This window comes from Astatotilapia calliptera, chromosome 15 (assembly GCF_964374335.1).
Source record: "Astatotilapia calliptera chromosome 15, fAstCal68.1, whole genome shotgun sequence".
Lineage (NCBI taxonomy): Eukaryota > Metazoa > Chordata > Actinopteri > Cichliformes > Cichlidae > Astatotilapia > Astatotilapia calliptera.
Window position 1 is genome coordinate 3,827,667 of NC_137436.1, and position 16,706 is coordinate 3,844,372.

Here is a 16,706-nt window from a genome sequence, read left to right on the forward strand (position 1 = left end):
TCCCCTGTATACAGATTTCTTGGCACACCAAGGACCTTTTTCTTGCAAAGAAATTTTATCCTTAAATGGAATAAGTATTAGTTTACATGTGTTTCTTGAAGTGATGAAGTCCTCCACATCTTGTCGTCTGAAGGCGAGATTCCAGATGTGATTAAATGCATGGTTTACTTATTTTACAAAAAATTTGATTATGGTTTCATAAAAATTGAACACAATATGTGAACTGGTAAACAGATTCCTCTGGAAATAGCAATCAGTCACTCACAAATCACACAAAGGACACAGACTTTTTAACATAGTGCATGCCACTTTATTCAAGAGTTGGTCGATAAACTGTCATAGTAGCAATGGCTCTTAAAGACTTCTGTACAGTATTGATTGGGTTTGATTTTATAGGTTACACTTGCATGTTCACAAGGATTATAAAATATACCAAACACAGCAACATCATTCAGAGCATTCAGCAGGACAAGCCTTTTTTCAAAGTGGCGATGCAGACAGTGGTATATAATGCCCAGTAAATATACAGAGCAGACATTGTACTTTTAACCTATGTACCCTCAACTCCGCTGTTCAAACTGTAAGGCAATATATGTTTTGATTGCAATGTAGTACGGCTTTTCAAAGAGAACAGGGATCAACAAAATTTACAACATTAAATGAAGTTCAACAAAACAAGCATGTGTAACAAACAAACCAAAACGTGTGTGTGTGTATAAGAGTCTTGTACGACATGAACATTTTCTTGCAGCATCTAGCTCAAAACGATGGCAACGAAGCAGAAGATGCGTTTAAATACCTAACTGAAGAAAAAGACGAAGGCTGTGAAAACAGAGAAACATAAGAGCGGGTGGCTGTGAGAGGCAACAGTCGGGTATAGTCTCCCGGTTGTGGGTTATGGTGAATGCAGCCCCATTAGCCTTCTGCCTTTGCCTTCTACCCCATGCGTCACTCCAGCTTAAGCAGCTCCACATCAAAAATAAGGGTTGCGTTTGGTGGGATAACTCCGGGGTGGCCTGTTGTTCCATAAGCCATATCCGGTGTGCAGGTGATTTTAGCCCTCTGGCCCAGGCTCATCTGCAGCACAGGAGAGGAGAGGCGAGGGGACAGCAGAACACACTGAGTATTTATGTGCATTTTCTTGTACTTTACGCCTACGCCCGAAAAGTCCCTTGTCACAGAACACAAAACACTTTTTGACTTGTAAATTAATACCCTATTCAAGTGTCCCTGTAAACAATAACAGTGTGACAGTTGGCAGGCAAACATAATACCAGGAACCTGAAACACAAGCAGATATTCGGAACTCAGGGCTTTTGTTTGCGTACTTTACCAAGAGGCCCGACCACAAGTAAAATATGAGAAACTGCATAGTTTATTCTCCTTTCATAACAGATCTTGGTTTCTACTCACTGCAGCTGTAAAAGACCACTTTCAAGCGGACAGCAATCAAGTCAGCTACTCAGCATTACATACACAACTGCAGAAAATAAGTAATGTCAGACTGCTGTTGCTGTTGATGCTGTGACTCCATTTGTCCTCATTCATCTGTTTTCTCTAACTGAAAACTCTGTAACTGTGTATTTTCTGTGGCTGCCATTATCATACAAGAGCTGAAGGAAGGAATGTGTTACAGCTGAACCGATCTGAACTCCAATAGCTACAGTAGAATCTGTTTTACAGCCTCCCTCTCATTGTTGCTGACCACTGCAGTGCATCTAAGCACAATTTAAAAAACAAACAACTGCAGTGGTGCACCTGTTCACTGTATGAGAGCACCTTCAGAATTGCAACTAACTGTTAGGTATGATCAATTAAAACCTGGCAGTATAAATGAATAAATGAAGTTCAATATGTACTTAGAACATGGAATGCATAACGTACTGCTTAATACTAAAAGACAAAACAAGCAGGGCCTCAACCTTCCTCTCTTACCTGTGCTACTCCTTCTTCCCAGCCTTTAATGACCTCGCTATGTCCAATCTTGAACTTGAAGGGCTTGTTCCTGTCTCGCGAGGAGTCGAACTTTTTCCCGTTCTGCAACATACCTGCCAAAAAAGCATATGAAAACAAAATTTAGAGGCAAAATAAACTCAAAAATCAAAAGTGCATGGGCATAGTTAGCTGCTGCAATAACCAGGAATTTTTCTGGTGGGACTTCTTGGGTCTGTTTCAACTTCTCAAATGAACAGAGGAAATGTGAATCAGGAAGAACTGGCCTGGTTTAGTGGATTATTTTTAAAGTTAACTAGGCCATTGCTTAACTGTATGTAGACCACAGCGAGAGAAAGGGGTAACAAAGGCAAAGCGGGACTCAGCTCCTTCAGAACAATGACTGACCATTCAGGCATGACAGGGCTGTTGTTGCTGTGGCGGTTAAACTACTAAAGGCATGAAAACACTAAATCATTTCATTAGCCACAATCTCAATCCCTGTTCTTTTACTCTGAAAAGTCGTGAACTTTGGGAACCGTTGGCGGCCAGAAAAAAGCAACAGGAGCAACTTAATGGTGTTTGTTATTTTCTCTGCACAATCTATTGTTGTGGAACAGGAAACTTGTAACTGCAAACAAAGTTCAAATAACTGAGATTGGAGATTCAGAGATTATACAATATAATGCAATGCTGTGCATTACCAACCAATATAATAATGTGTTTTATTTCAAGTAATTAACATATTTAATATAATAAGATTTTAATAATAATAATATTTTGTCCTCCATCCTCTAGAAATACAGATTAAAAGGTTTCGTTTTTACATAAATAAATTAAATAATAAAAAAATAATAATAATGATCCGCTATCACTTTGGAGGTTGTTCTGGTACATTATTTTATCTCTATGTCATAGTGTGAATACTTGGCATTTAAAGCTGGTGTTAGCTGAAGTTTAGTTACAGTGTCTTGCTCATCCAGTCATATGAAAGTTGGTACTGTACTCCTTCTCCACTTTCATTCCCCCACTAAACTTAGAAGGTCCATCATTTCCAAGAAGTCCAGTAGCCCAGATATGAGCGGGCTGGGCCAGGTCCAGCTGCGGAGTCATCAGGTTCACACCCCCTGGTGAATACCACCTGCTGCAGGGCATTCGAGTAGCAGAAACACAAAACCTTCTTGCAGAAAAGTCGTTTGAGTTTCTAGCAGCAGTTGGCTGCACACTGAAGAAAAACCCTGACACAGAAAATGCATTTCAGCTAAACTGAAATGCATTTTTACAGCAGTGCATACTCCTGCAGGTTGGGGCTGTCTCTGTGCAGTTTGCATGTCCTCCCTAAGCCTATGTGGGTTTCCTCTGTGTGCTTCGGTTTCCCCCCACATATGACAAACCTGTTTGTTAGATTAATCAGAGATTACCTGTCTATCTCAGCCATGTGATAGAGCGTTCAGGATGAACCCCAATTCATTGCCCTGCATCTGTTGTAACTGGTTTCAGTTCACTTCAAACTCAAAGATGGAAAAAAAAAATACTGGTGGCTGCCAGTGCTACCCCTCAGCTTCCTAGTTTGTTTGGTAGTGTATAAATAGTATCAATTTCAAAATCGTACGTCACCTTTTTCTCAACTCATCACATTCACAAGATTTTCAGAAAACTTGACCTCTGACCTAGAGGTCACTGAGATTTGAAGTCGTCTGATATTTATAGTAGATGCAACCACCGTATCAAAATCCTGCAATTCCTCTGTGACAGGAATGATAGACCGAACCACATATTTCACTCTTTACACACTTCTTTATTCCGGATGTCGCTTCTTAGACACAGCCGGAGCTTAGCTGACAGCCACACACAACAACAACAACAAACCCCAACCTCAGGTCCCGGCACGTTTAATATAGGGGAGGCGTGATGAGCTGATCGAGCTCAGGTGTGTCAGCCTCCCCCACAGCCGTGCCACGAACCACGCCCCGCCACAGCTTCATTCTGGAGTTATCCCAGTCACAAGATTTTAAGAAAACTTAACCTCTGACCTTGGCCCTGAGGTCGAGGTTCAACCAGCCCTGAAATTTTTATTAGATGCACCGATGCTCCTCCATTGAGTTGTTCTCAAGTTATCGCATTGACAAACTTCTGTGTTCACGCCGCCCACCCACCCAGTGGGGTGACGACAATACCCCACCGTGTTTTTACGGCTGATGTGTAAAAAATCGATGGACTGTGACACAACAGAACGCAGACACAACAAACACACTCATGCTCAGTGTGTCCTTCCTGGCCGGGAGGGCCATCCCAATGGAAAGTGGGCCGGCCTCTGGTGCTGGCCCCCCGCCCTCCGTTGTAAAGTGAAAATTTACAAAAACAAGGCAGAGGCTCAATCAATACACATCCTCAAAATATCATCAATATATCAGTCGGGCTCCAGTCTGGACACAGATAGCTCATTTCACACAGGCAGCTAGGTGTCTGCCCCTGCCAGACCACACCCTTCACCAGGGGTGGCCAGCATGGGACCAGGCTAAACGAGGACCAGGCCGTGGACTATGAATTGCAACACATTGGACCCTGTGTTAATATTCTATAATAATCTGTTTCCTGGAGATCACAGAGATAGCCATAGCAAAATCCCAAACTGCTAACTAAACCACACTCGTATCACTGCTCTATTATCACTATTTGTACAGCCGAGCATGGGTGAGGTCTTTGCAAAAATACAGCCAAGCCTGTCCCTTCTGAGGTTGGCTCCTAGGCTCTCCTTGTGAGAAGCTTACACTTGGTAGTGGCTAGCTATCGCTGTAAAAAGCCATTCCACACAGGGGTGGGGCTATTTTTACTTTGTTTACCTTATCCTGTCTTAGCCCCTGTCTAGGATGGCTGCCAACACAGCAAGCCCCTTGGCTCAAATGTGGATGAAATGAGATGTGTGTAAAGCTATCTGAGTATGTGACTTACATGTCTGCTGTGTTTCACACCTCCAGGCACAGACATCTTAATAACAAGAGTCTTCATCATTCTTCATTTCTATAGCCAAGCAACTGGGATAGGGCATATGAGTAAAGTTGACACCGGAGCCTGAAAGTAATCCTCAGCCATGACTTAAAAGTTACTCTAATACTATCATTAAGTGCAAAAAGAGCTTTTTTCTAACTAGATATGGAGTGTCCTAGATCTTTAGTGGAGCCTAGTAGTTCACTTGATAAATAATAATGTGCTCGAATATCACTTTTCCTCCAGTCTTGCCTGCCAAGTAGGTGCTGCATAGATATTCGATCCATGTTCATAACACAAGTTGCAAAAAGCCTGTGAAGCACTCAGACAACTCAATAGTCAATGATTTTCAGCAGAAGCCTTTCTACTAATCTTGGAGCCTCCCATTGTTTGCTCAACTATATGAACAACCACTCTCCCATGGAGGAAGACTTTGGCATCTTCTGACACACAGCTTGATCTATTTCTGGGTCAAACACGTAGAACCGCGAGGTCTCAGTTTCTGTCTGTTTTATGCTAAAGTCTGGAGGACAAACATGGTAAGGTATGATGTCCACATTTAGGAATGACATCACATGCAGCACGAGCTTCATGTCAAAAGAGGCTACAATGCCATTCATCTTCGTAGCTTAGTGCCATACTTCATCAAACTTAAAACCGCATGAGCTACTTTTGTTGTCTCATGTTGACTGACATCAGATCTGCTTTAATTTTCCTCTTGCAGCAAAATGAGCTTCAGACTGCAGGACTGCAGCTGACAGAGCTGCCACTCTGTGAGCAGACTTGCAGTCAGCCATGAGAGAAACAAGAATGCAAGACAGGATAAATTATTGGAGGCCTGAGCCATCAACGACCACTCGGCTAATTTGGGTGGCTACAACTTTCACCAGAGTGAGAAGAAGGTCGCTCGCATATCTGAGCGTCTGTGTGCTTCTGGCATGTGTGCATCTGCATATTCAAAATCCCAGAGGTGAAAGTGAGAGTCAAAAATTGCACAGCATTAAGAGAATGCGTGAGAAAGCCTCTCCAGCAGAGTGGCTTCATATCCCAATATGTATTGGGAAATCACTCTCTCTCCTTACTCTTACTGTTTGCCTTTGCTATCTGGAAAACACCAGGGGAGGGTGGAGTGGAGTTGAGGGTACAGTCTGTGTTTTTGCACCGAGAGCCAGCTGACTTATGTTACAAATCCACACCAACCTGTATTACAAACATTATCTTTTTTTCAGAGTGTCAGCTAATCTTGTCGTGTAGCTTTTAATTAAAACACTTGTCCTCTGGGGCACTGAAACTGTGAAGTATAATCTTAAAACTTCCCTGCCTCAGTTTCTTACAAATCCCTTGATAACTACCTGAAACTAGTTGAACTGATGTATCAAATTTAACTGGGTTAACATAATAACAGTTCAGCAAGGAATTAAAAAAACCCTCCTCCCTCACTATAGGATCGGAGACTTGTTTATGAGTCCATAAAAACCTTGATGTGAGGAACACATTATATCAATTCTGCAGATTACAACACAAATACTCCCAGATTATCTACATAAACCACATTCTTAGCCAATTTCATGTGTTCATCACCAAGTTCAGCTCTACCCTTAAATATATTTTGCAAATGCACTTCCTGGAGCGGTTGGTCCTGGCTCAGCTTCGGCGCCTAACAAGCTCATCACTGGACCCACTTCAGTTTGCCTACCAGCCTGGCATTGGAGCGGATGATGCCGTCATTCACCTCCTACATCGTTCCCTCGCTCACCTGGAGACCGCTGGAAGCACTGTGAGAATCATGTTCTTTGATTTCTCCAGTGCCTTCAACACTATTCTTCCCTCGGTTCTGAAGGACAAGCTGGTGAACTCTGGAGTGGACCATCACCTCACTACCTGGATCCTGGACTACCTCACCGACCGACCACAGTATGTGAGGACTCAGGGCTGTGTGTCGGACAGGGTCGTCTGCAGTACGGGGGCCCCACAGGGAACGGTTCTGGCTCCGTTCCTCTTCACCATCTACACTGCAGACTTCTCCCACAATTCCACCCAGTGCTTCCTGCAGAAGTTCTCTGATGACTCTGCAATAGTCGGCCTCATCACTGATGGGGACGACAAGGAGTACAGAGGACTGACTCAAGACTTTGTGGACTGGTGCCAGCTGAACTACCTCCAGATCAACGCCAGTAAAACCAAGGAGCTGGTGGTAGACTTCCGCAGGCACAAGCATTCTCCACTGCAACCACTGAACATCCAAGGTATGGACATTGAGGCTGTGGACAGCTACAGGTACCTTGGTGTTCATCTGAACAACAGACTGGACTGGACTCATAACTCAGACGCCCTCTACAGGAAAGGGCAGAGCAGGCTGTACCTGCTGCGGAGACTCAGGTCGTTTGGGGTGGAGGGCCCACTCCTGAAGACCTTCTATGACTCTGTGGTGGCTTCTGCTATCTTTTATGGTGTGGTCTGCTGGGGCGGCAGCATCTCTGCTGGGGACAGGAAGAGACTGAACAGGGTGATCCGAAGGGCCAGCTCTGTTCTAGGATGCCCTCTGGACCCAGTGGAGGTGGTGAGTGACAGGAGAATGGCGGCTAAGCTGTCATCCCTGTTGGACAACGTCTCCCACCCCATGCAGCAGACTGTGACAGCACTGAGCAGCTCCTTCAGTGGGAGACTGCGGCACCCACGGTGTGGGACGGAGAGATTTCGCAGGTCTTTCCTCCCCACTGCTGTCAGACTCCACAACAAAGACTTTAACTGAACAAACACACACATCCACACATGTGCAATAACACTAAGTGCAATAATCTTTTCTGGCATCGTTGTATTTTTACTCAGTTGTATATAGCATTCGTATTCTATTTTTATCTTATTGTATATTTTTATTCTATTTTATTCTACTGTATATAGTATATTATTTTATTCTATTCTGTACAGCTGTGTACTGTATTTATTCTTATTGTATTCTAATTTTTGCGTCATAACTTTTGCACTGTCCACTTCCTGCTGTGACAAAACAAATTTCCCACGTGTGGGACTAATAAAGGTTATCTTATCTTATCTTATCTTATCTTATCTTATACAAAACTGTATTTATAGCTCTTTGGGCGTTCCTTTATTGAAGCCTCAGTTTGGCTCAACTATGTATTTTTGAGTTGTATTCCAATAAGTATAAGCATCTTATGAGTAAGTTAGCGTAAATCGAAACAAAAAGACAAACAAAAGATGGGGAGTACAGTACCTCAATGAAATAGGTGACGAATGTAACAAAAAGAAGAGTACCCATGCTAATTGTTGGGGGTGGCTATGGATCAAGTGGTAGAGCTGGCTGTCCATCACCAGCTCCTACAGTCCAAGTGTCAAAGTATCCTTGGGCAAAATACAGAACTCTGAGTTTCCCCTGATGCATTCATGGAAGCGTGAATGTGTAGTAAAGTGGTTAGGTATGGATAAAAGCAATGGATGCATATGTGATTAGGATGAGATTTGTAATAGAAAGTGCTTTGAGTGCTCAAATTGAGTAGAGAGGCACCATGTAATTCCCAGTCGATTTACCATTTGTAGATTTTGCAGACAGGATTCTTTACATTTGTCCCTCTTATAAATAAAAAAATGCAACAGGTAACAACACGGAGAAAGGAAATAAAGCAGAAAAAGGAAAAGCTTTTTTATATGTGCAATCCAGCAGAGGTGGTGCGGTCTTGATGGAGTTTAAAACTTAAAGGGGACCTATTGTGCTCATTTTCATCCCCTATGTTTAATTCTTGCTCACAGCGAGAGAAGGTCTGCATTATTTGCAGATCTAAATTATTCTTACTTTAAGATTAGAAATACTTTATTTGTCCTAGTATTGGGAAGCTCTTTATATAATCCTGGGTTTTGATGCATTACCTAAACGTCAACAACCTCACCAGAACCCAAAGTTTAGACACCTTTAAATCCCAAAACTCTGATGCACGATTCGAATGAAACAAGGGACCAGAACTGGGCAAATTCTACCATTCTTGGCATGGACATGAGACTGGCCGCTCAGCCTCCAGTGTGTCCGATTACGAGTTTCACGCATAGAGCAGTGCAACAGGACCAGGCAAATGAATTAATTTTTAATTAATTTTTGGCTTTCAATATTGTAACAATATATCCATCCACCCATGTTCATAACTGCGTATTCAACAGTAGAGGGGAGCAGAGACACCAAGTGTCAATCAAACCCTTACTCTAGAATGCTATGTGGCACATCTCAAGAGCCTAGCTTCACAATTTGAGACGTATAAATTAAGATTACATTCGCCTGACATATGAAGGATCCCCAGTTCCAGACACAAACCCAGCCTCGAGGGATCACCAGCTAGTCTACTTACAGGGCCAGACTGAAGCAGATATATGGAAGGGTTGCATCAAACATGCAGATCCATCCACTAGGCGACTCAATGGAAATAAGGCAGCAGCCAAAAAAATGGGATACCTGAAATTAGGCTTAAAGGCAAATCCAACTTTCCCCAGAAGAGTTTACAGCACAACATCCTAGTATAAGGTACAGTATAGGGCATAGTTGTTGTGGATCGTTTTGTCTCTAATGACACACACACACACACACACACTAGTCAAACAAAGCTGCAATTTTCACATAAGGTTAAACACTATGCATAGGTCAATCAAGATATACAGCCAGTATTACAATAGATTAGGAAAATCACATTAACCCATTTCAAATGATGAAAATGAAGTCCCAAAGCTACAAGATGGAACTACATGGACGTGTACGTTCAATAAAAATAAATAAATACTTACAAACTCGAAACCAACCCTCTTTACTACACAGACCATAGCCAGAGTGTGTACAATTGCATTTATAACCACATAATAACCATGTGATACTCAGACAGTCAACAGACGAGATGCCAGCGAGGTTTATTTACTTTCTGTCTGACCTAGTTGTGTGGTCTGCTAACCCGAGGTCATAGAGCAACCCAAATTCATTTCCCAAAAGTCTCAGCGTCTTAGGCTACGTTCACACTGCAGGTCTTAATGCTCAATTCCGATTTTTTGATCAAATCCGATTTTTTTGTCTCCTCGTTCACACTACAAATAAAATGCGACAGCAAACGTGCTCTAGTGTGAACGCTCAAAGCGGCCCGCATGCGCAAAAGAAGATGTCACACACAACGCGCTCTGTTTAGACCAAGAACAAACAGTATTGTTTGACTGATGGCCGTTAATATAAAGACTTCGGACTTTACGTTTCCCAATTTTTGCTTTAAGTTATTTTGTTATTTACATAATAATGTAAATAACCTAATAATGATCCTTATTGCTGTTTAAGAGAGGAGCGGTGCTTCAAAGGATAGCTGCAGATTTCTGTCAGAATCTGCAGATTATACAGTACAAATAAAATTTTCACGTTTCTCCAACGTTGTCTTCCCAACAGTTTCACTGACATCTACACTGGATGGCTAGGAAGCTTTCGCTGATAATTGGCTTCAGTCTTGTGTCGGTGACGTAAAAGGCGGATTTAATGCGACTTGACCGTTCACACAGCAGTCGCTTTCTAAAACATCGGATATGTATCGGATTCAGTACCACATACGAAAGTGACCCAGATCGGATTTGAAAATATCGGATTTGCGCCGTTCACACTGTCATACCATGATCGGATATGGGTCGCATAGGGTCAAAAAAATCGGATTTGATGCGCTTTCGCCTGCAGTGTGAACGTAGCCTTATTGTCCCACCTAAAAACTTGGCAATCTGACAAGACACAAACAGGAAAAACATGCCCATTTGAATGAATATGTGCATGTCAGCACACCCTAAAACAAAAACAAAAGAAAAAACAGTATTTTCTGGTTCTGTCGGCAACTTGCAAGTGTAACCAACACTCAGTTACACAATGTTACGAGCATTTTGCGTATTTTGAAAGCTTGGTGTGTTGTGCACATATTTCCCCCTATGGACTCCAAGACAGAAAAAAATGCAGAGAATGAAAAAAGGGGGGGGGAGAGAGAAGAAAGAGAAAGGAAGTTACCTATGTAATGAACAACACATGTTTGGCCTTTCTTTGGAAATGTTCTTCCTGTTAATGAAAGAGAGAAAAAACAAGTGTTAGTGTGTGTTTGTATACTCTCTGAGGCTGGCAGGTTAATCTTGTAATTAGACTGGCAGTCTCATTAGCAAATGCAAGGTTCAGTCTGGTGGGGTGCTGATGCCAGTACTGTTGCACCCTCTTTACACTTTCGGACATACTAAAGTGAGATATGCATCTGTCATCCTCATGCTGTAACTTTAGCCTGCAGGCATTTTTTTTCCTACATAGTAATAGAAATAGTAGAGTAATTAGCTATCAGATGCACTTTAATTTAGCAGTGCCTATAAGGACACTGTAGTCTGCCTTACCCAGCCCTAGATTTGGTGTCTTTCACTCTTGAGCTGACTGACTGCTTACACATGAGTAACTCTTCAAATGTTTCCCTACGTGCCTATGTGCTAATGCTCAATTTTAAAACACCGGACGGAGTTTGACTTCACAGGATAGAGAGTTCTAGAAAGATGCCGTGCAGGCGTCAGTGATTTTAAACTGTAAAAGAAGAAACTAAACTAAAATCAAAACAGGGTAAAGCCGCAGCATACTACCGTTAATTGCTAAATATCTACGGGATATATTCAGTCGCGTCGCACACATCTTAATATTAATCTTGACAAAAAAAAAAGTAAATATTTAAAAATATCTGAATGGCATTCCGGGGAACTACCGTGCCCCGACAACACCAGCACCACCAACCCTCATCAAAGCACACATAGGCGAATAAATCCGCTTACCATCACCGGGAGATATCGTCTCGACCTCCACGCCCATGGTTGTGCTGCTTCAAATATTAGCTATAAAGCATACAGCCGACAAAGCTTTTTTTTTCTTAGAGCCAGTTCTACCCTTTTGCAGCTACAAGTCGGGCTTTAGCGACAGAAACCAGGCATTCACCCACCCGCGGTAGCTACAGCCAACCGTGAGACAGCCAAGATATTTTCCACTTCGCAGGGAGGCAGCGTAGAGATCTACAACCCCACTACGTACGTCGTCTTCAGCCCTGCAGACCCCTGGAGGTGAGATAAAGCTCGAGTGTCTAATGTCAGTTGAATTTTCATTTTCTGGTTTGTCATAGTCTTTATTAAGTTTATCAAGTCCCTCTAAGTAAGCCAATTGTTTTTTATTAATTCGGGCTATATAAAACTAGAGCGCTTGTTAAAAGTGAACTACGTCTCCCACAATGCACCGAAACTGTCGAGTAGTTTTGCTTCCGTGTCATTTACTAAGAAACGTTGGAGGCGATTTTTAACCGGTAAAACGTGAGTTTGCTGACATGAGAGTTAATGTTCACTGTTTTATACGAGCTCCTTGGAACGTGTTTTTAGTTTTGTAAGGTATGCTGAGCTTTAAAACTCATGTTTGTGTCGAATCTAGCTTTAATTATCTGTTTGCGCGATATATTTTTTAAAGGGAAGCAGCAAGTTAATCTCGCTAGTGATTTCCAATGTTTATTAATTGAATTAATGAGCATTTCTCCTTTTCGTGGTTTGTGTCTACGCGTTTTAAGCTGATGTGCAGTAATCAATCCACACAGTAAATCTGTTTTCTGAAGAATCTGATTGTGTTTAATGTGCTCCAGTGTTAAAATGGTGTTTACATTTTAAGTCTGTTACAGTTTTCTTTCTCTGATGACGTGTATTTGAAGACTTAATGTACTTTTTGTAATCATGTCAGAGTCTAAAAAGACAAATACTTTAATGAGACACTCTTATTCAATACATACTAATGTTAATACCCTTAGGTCCTAAAGGGCCTGTGTGTTGTTAAGGTCATCAGGCGTAAGCAGCTATAGGTGTTCGTCACCACTGCCTCAGGCACAGAGGGATTAAAGCATGTACTTGGAAGGAGACACAAGAGAGGCTTTTGCTATTCTTAATCTGCATAGGTAGCAATAGCCACTCGTCGTCAAGACCCATTTAGAAGACATACAGGACTCTATTATCAATGTTAACGCTGTGACTCTTTTGTTTTCTTTTTCTCTTTGGATAAGCTTCTTCATACCTGCCAGGATGGATCTTGGTAAGGCAAAGCTGCTCAGGACAGGTCTCAACACACTGCACCAAGCCATCCACCCTGTGCATGGGATTGCTTGGACAGATGGCAAGCAAGTCTGCCTAACATCTCTCTACTTTATCAACGGCGACGTGAAGTTTGGCGACACAAACGTCATCGGGCAGTTTGAGCATGTCTTCGGACTCTTCTGGGGCCCCCTGTGCTGCTCTGATTCTCCCGCCTTGCTGGCTGTGCAGCACAAGAAGCATGTTACCGTGTGGCAACTGCAGCTCAGTGCTCTTGAACAGAACAAGCTGCTGTGCACGCAGACCTGTGAGATGAGCGAGCCTTTCCCCTTGCTTTCACAAGGCTGCGTTTGGCACCCTAAACTGGACATTCTTGCTGTGCTGACTAAGAGAGACACCTCTGTGCTGTTTTCTGTCAGGGTGGACAACAGAAGAATCAAAGCAGATATCAAAGGTAGTGGACTCATCCACTGTGCATGCTGGACTAAGGATGGCACACGCCTGGTGGTGGCTATAGGCAGTGCCCTTCACTCCTACATCTGGAATGACATCCAAAAGAGTCTGGTGGCCTGTTCCTTCTGTCCCATCTTTGACGTGGGAGGCTATATCTGTGCCATTGAGGCCACCGGGGAAGCTCAAGTAGCTGTGGCTACGGAGCTGCCGCTGGATAAATTATGTGGGTTAAATTCTGGCATAGCGTTCGACTTACCAGCAGAGACAGAGGCCCTGCACGGCCATGGCTCTCACATGTCAGATGATGACAGCCTTCTGGATTCGAGGAGAAGATCCTTCGAATCGGAAAGGTCCTACATCCCTAGCTCAGGTCCTCTTGATATTACCCATCTTCTGGCGAGACACCGTCGCTCTGACCCCAGCCCCCTTATCCATTTGCGTCGCAGGGACACTGTAACAGGCTCCGGGCAGGACTCCTCGCACCTCATTCTGGTTACCTATGAGCGAAAGGTCACCACCACTCGTAAAGTCAGCATTCCAGGGATTTTGGTCCCAGACATTGTGGCTTTTGATCCCCGTGGTTCCACAGTTGCTGTTGCATCAAACACATGCAACATGGTTCTTGTGTACTGCATCACAGCCTCCACGATGCCAAACATACAGCAGATCTCTCTGCAGCAGAACGAGAGACCCAAAGGAGTCTGTTTCCTCAGCGATAAGATTTTACTGTTGATGGTGGGTCGCCAGAAGTCCAACGACCCCGCCTTCCTCCCATCTGCTAACACTGACAAATATATTCTTCATCTCATAGCCAAAGAGTTGATCTACGATGGAGAGTCGCCTATGTCTCCTATCATACCATCCTCCTCTGCTCAGAGCCATGAGTCCACCTCTAATTTCTGCACAGGGATTAGGAGGCACTCAGAGCACCTGTCAAAGGATGACAGAGAGCGCCCAGGGATAAAAGACTTGATACTGCCTGGAAGGGGGGTAGTTTGCTCACCGGGGAACAGGCGGAGATTGGTCGAGGAGGTGAGAAGCAGCGAGCACAGCCCCATCACCAGCTCTGTGGACTTATCAGACAGAGCCCCGTCCAGTGCCTCTTCAGTTACAGTGGAAAACTTTGACATGGACCATGTCAGCCGCATGGCCAGCCTGGCGGTGGCCGGACAGGTCAGCAGAGATTCCAGCCGAGCCAGTTCTCCTCGCTTCGAACCATCTGACAAGATGCACACAGAGCCGAAGCTGCCTATGCCTGAAAAGACTCCCGGCAAGGCCAAGGAGCGCGCGCTGGAGCAGCTCGTTCACAACATGGAAAGACTTTTTACACGCTTTGCAGAAGTGCAGCAGTGCCTGACAGAAATCAGAGATTACACTCAGAATGGCAAAAAGGCCCCAAGTGTCTACCCTAATGCCAGCGAACCCCCGTATGTCAATGTCACATGCCAGGTACAGTTTTACGTGTTATGTTTGATACCCTATTATATATATATATATATATAAGTTATATAAGTTAAGTAAGTTAAATAAGAATATTGCATTTTTTAACATAATAATAGCCACGAGCATGTCTCTTTCCATCACATTTCCTTTCTTTGTGCTCACGCAGAAGCAGTTGTCAGAAAATGTTTTTATTGACGAGCGGAGGCCGGTGCTGCTGTGCGACAGGAAACTGTGTCTGCGTGCGCTCCAAGACCTCTTCAACCTTACCATCGTGGAGATGATGTATGGTATGTTCACAAAATTGGATTTGGCATCAGTAGGTCAACAGTAACAAAGTATAGCAAATAGCACGTGTCCTCTGCTACTTGTTTTCTGTTGTTTGTGCATTTTAAGTGGCATTTCCCTTAATGTAAAGCAGTACCTAAGCTGCCTTTGTGCAAAAGCCTCATCTGTTGTTTTTCATGTGCGATTAACCGTGTTGTGACACAGGGTGTAAAGGGTTAATTAACTAAAATCACTCTGAGGAAATTTCTTCTGGTCCTCAAGTGGGGTCAACTGCAAGTCATTGACTAAATGTTAAGATCTGTATGCTCTTGCTGGCTTTATTCACCATGAAGGCATCCCCCTCAGATTGCTCTGTACTTTATAAGAAACCTTATTTATTGCAGTCAGTTGTAATTTCAGGCAGCTTGTGGTGGCATTGTTCTTCCGATAGCGTGCGTGAGCTATAATTGGAAGTGATTAAAAGCCTAAGTCAGATTATAAGGTCTTAAACAAAAGCAGCTTACTACCATTTAATGTGCATAGTGTTTTGTTGCTGCTGTAGCAAAGACTGGCTTTCCTAAACTGAGACCACCAAAATGTAGGTCGCACAAACTACAGTTTCTAAACTACACTGACATTTAGAAAACCATACTAAGTCAAAAAGTCCTAATTGTCGTTTTGTTTTTGTTTTTCTCCAGGACCGTTGTGGGTTGTACTTGTGGCAGATGCAGATGGCTTTGTCCCTCTGACATTTAAGCCTAAGGAGGAGCTCACGGTGCGGAACGGGAAGCGGAAATCAACCCTGCGGACTCCCGGGAGTCCAGAGAACTCTTGCCCATCCAGTCCAGCCCCCAGCCAAAGCCCCAACACAACCACAGAGGCCTCCGTGTAGCCACTCCTAACGCACAGTTCAATATATGGACTCACAAAACAATGTCCCTCTGTTATCATGATGTATTCGACTGTCAAATGGACCGCAGCTGTATGACAAAATTACTCTTGTGTGTGTTGAAATGACAGCCGTTTGACAAGAGATGCTCATTGCACTCCATGCATTGTTTACATTTTCTTCTTTTAAAAAAACAAAACCTGTGCAGTTCATGTTTTTGCTGAAGCAGGACGTGCTGATTAGCAGTCCAGCAACAGCGGCGAGTACGTTTTAGATATGTTTGGGACATGTTTCTGATTGTTCTGACGTCTTATATGAACAAATGGAGGCTAATGTTGTTGTTTTTTTTGAAGCAGAAGTAGATGTATGAAATTCAGGTTTTACACTTAAAATGTCAAGTTTAGCACTTTAACATCTCAAATGTTCTGTCTACGAGAGACCCAAAGGATTTTCCATCCTGCTAGAATTTTAACACGTTCAGGAAAACCCATGTGACCACTAGAGGGGGCAACAGTCAACAGTAACTTTTCTCTCATGGTCATACCCTGCTGTTAGGACCGCTGTGGTTTGTTTTGAATGTCCAAAGAAAGGAATGCTTGGGGAGCTTTCTGAAAATTAAATTTGTATATGTAGTGCTTCCTCGTCT

The 16,706-nt window shown here is 43.2% G+C and overlaps 2 protein-coding genes across 5 annotated transcripts; one reads left to right on the forward strand and one right to left on the reverse strand.

Moving 5' to 3' along the window:
* Positions 1-287: 287 nt before the first annotated feature.
* fkbp1b (FKBP prolyl isomerase 1B) lies at positions 288-11,882 on the reverse strand. 2 transcript variants are annotated; one of them, XM_026194503.2, is made up of 4 exons: positions 11,728-11,882; positions 10,937-10,984; positions 1,936-2,048; positions 288-1,077 (listed from the first exon to the last, which is right to left on the reverse strand). In XM_026194503.2, exons 1-4 carry the CDS (start codon positions 11,762-11,764, stop codon positions 949-951), a joined length of 327 nt encoding a protein of 108 aa, XP_026050288.1. In that variant the 5' UTR covers positions 11,765-11,882; the 3' UTR covers positions 288-948. The 2 variants fall into 2 exon arrangements, with proteins under 2 accessions (XP_026050288.1, XP_080146069.1); XM_080289943.1 differs by lacking the exon at positions 10,937-10,984.
* Positions 11,883-11,885: 3 nt separating this feature from the next.
* Positions 11,886-16,695, forward strand: wdcp (WD repeat and coiled coil containing). Of its 3 annotated transcripts, none has more exons than XM_026194498.2 (4): positions 11,886-12,009; positions 12,984-14,913; positions 15,074-15,194; positions 15,870-16,695. In XM_026194498.2, the coding sequence occupies exons 2-4, from the start codon at positions 13,003-13,005 to the stop codon at positions 16,061-16,063; spliced, it is 2,226 nt and encodes a 741-aa protein (XP_026050283.1). In that variant the 5' UTR covers positions 11,886-12,009; positions 12,984-13,002; the 3' UTR covers positions 16,064-16,695. The 3 variants fall into 3 exon arrangements, with proteins under 3 accessions (XP_026050283.1, XP_026050285.1, XP_026050282.1); XM_026194500.2 differs by lacking the exon at positions 11,886-12,009 and adding an exon at positions 12,138-12,252; XM_026194497.2 differs by lacking the exon at positions 11,886-12,009 and adding an exon at positions 12,191-12,327.
* Positions 16,696-16,706: the final 11 nt, after the last annotated feature.

Bases quoted from the DNA above. Each gene is read 5' to 3' on its own strand.
- fkbp1b (XM_026194503.2), bottom strand. From the start codon at position 11,764: ATGGGCGTGGAGGTCGAGACGATATCTCCCGGTGATG. The intron at 10,985-11,727 runs GTAAGCGGATTT...TTTCATTAACAG, and splicing joins GACGATATCTCCCGGTGATG to GAAGAACATTTCCAAAGAAA. The intron at 2,049-10,936 runs GTAACTTCCTTT...CTTTTTTGGCAG, and splicing joins ATGTGTTGTTCATTACATAG to GTATGTTGCAGAACGGGAAA.
- wdcp (XM_026194498.2), top strand. From the start codon at position 13,003: ATGGATCTTGGTAAGGCAAAGCTGCTCAGGACAGGTCTCAACACACTG. The intron at 14,914-15,073 runs GTACAGTTTTAC...GTGCTCACGCAG, and splicing joins ATGTCAATGTCACATGCCAG to AAGCAGTTGTCAGAAAATGT. The intron at 15,195-15,869 runs GTATGTTCACAA...GTTTTTCTCCAG, and splicing joins CATCGTGGAGATGATGTATG to GACCGTTGTGGGTTGTACTT.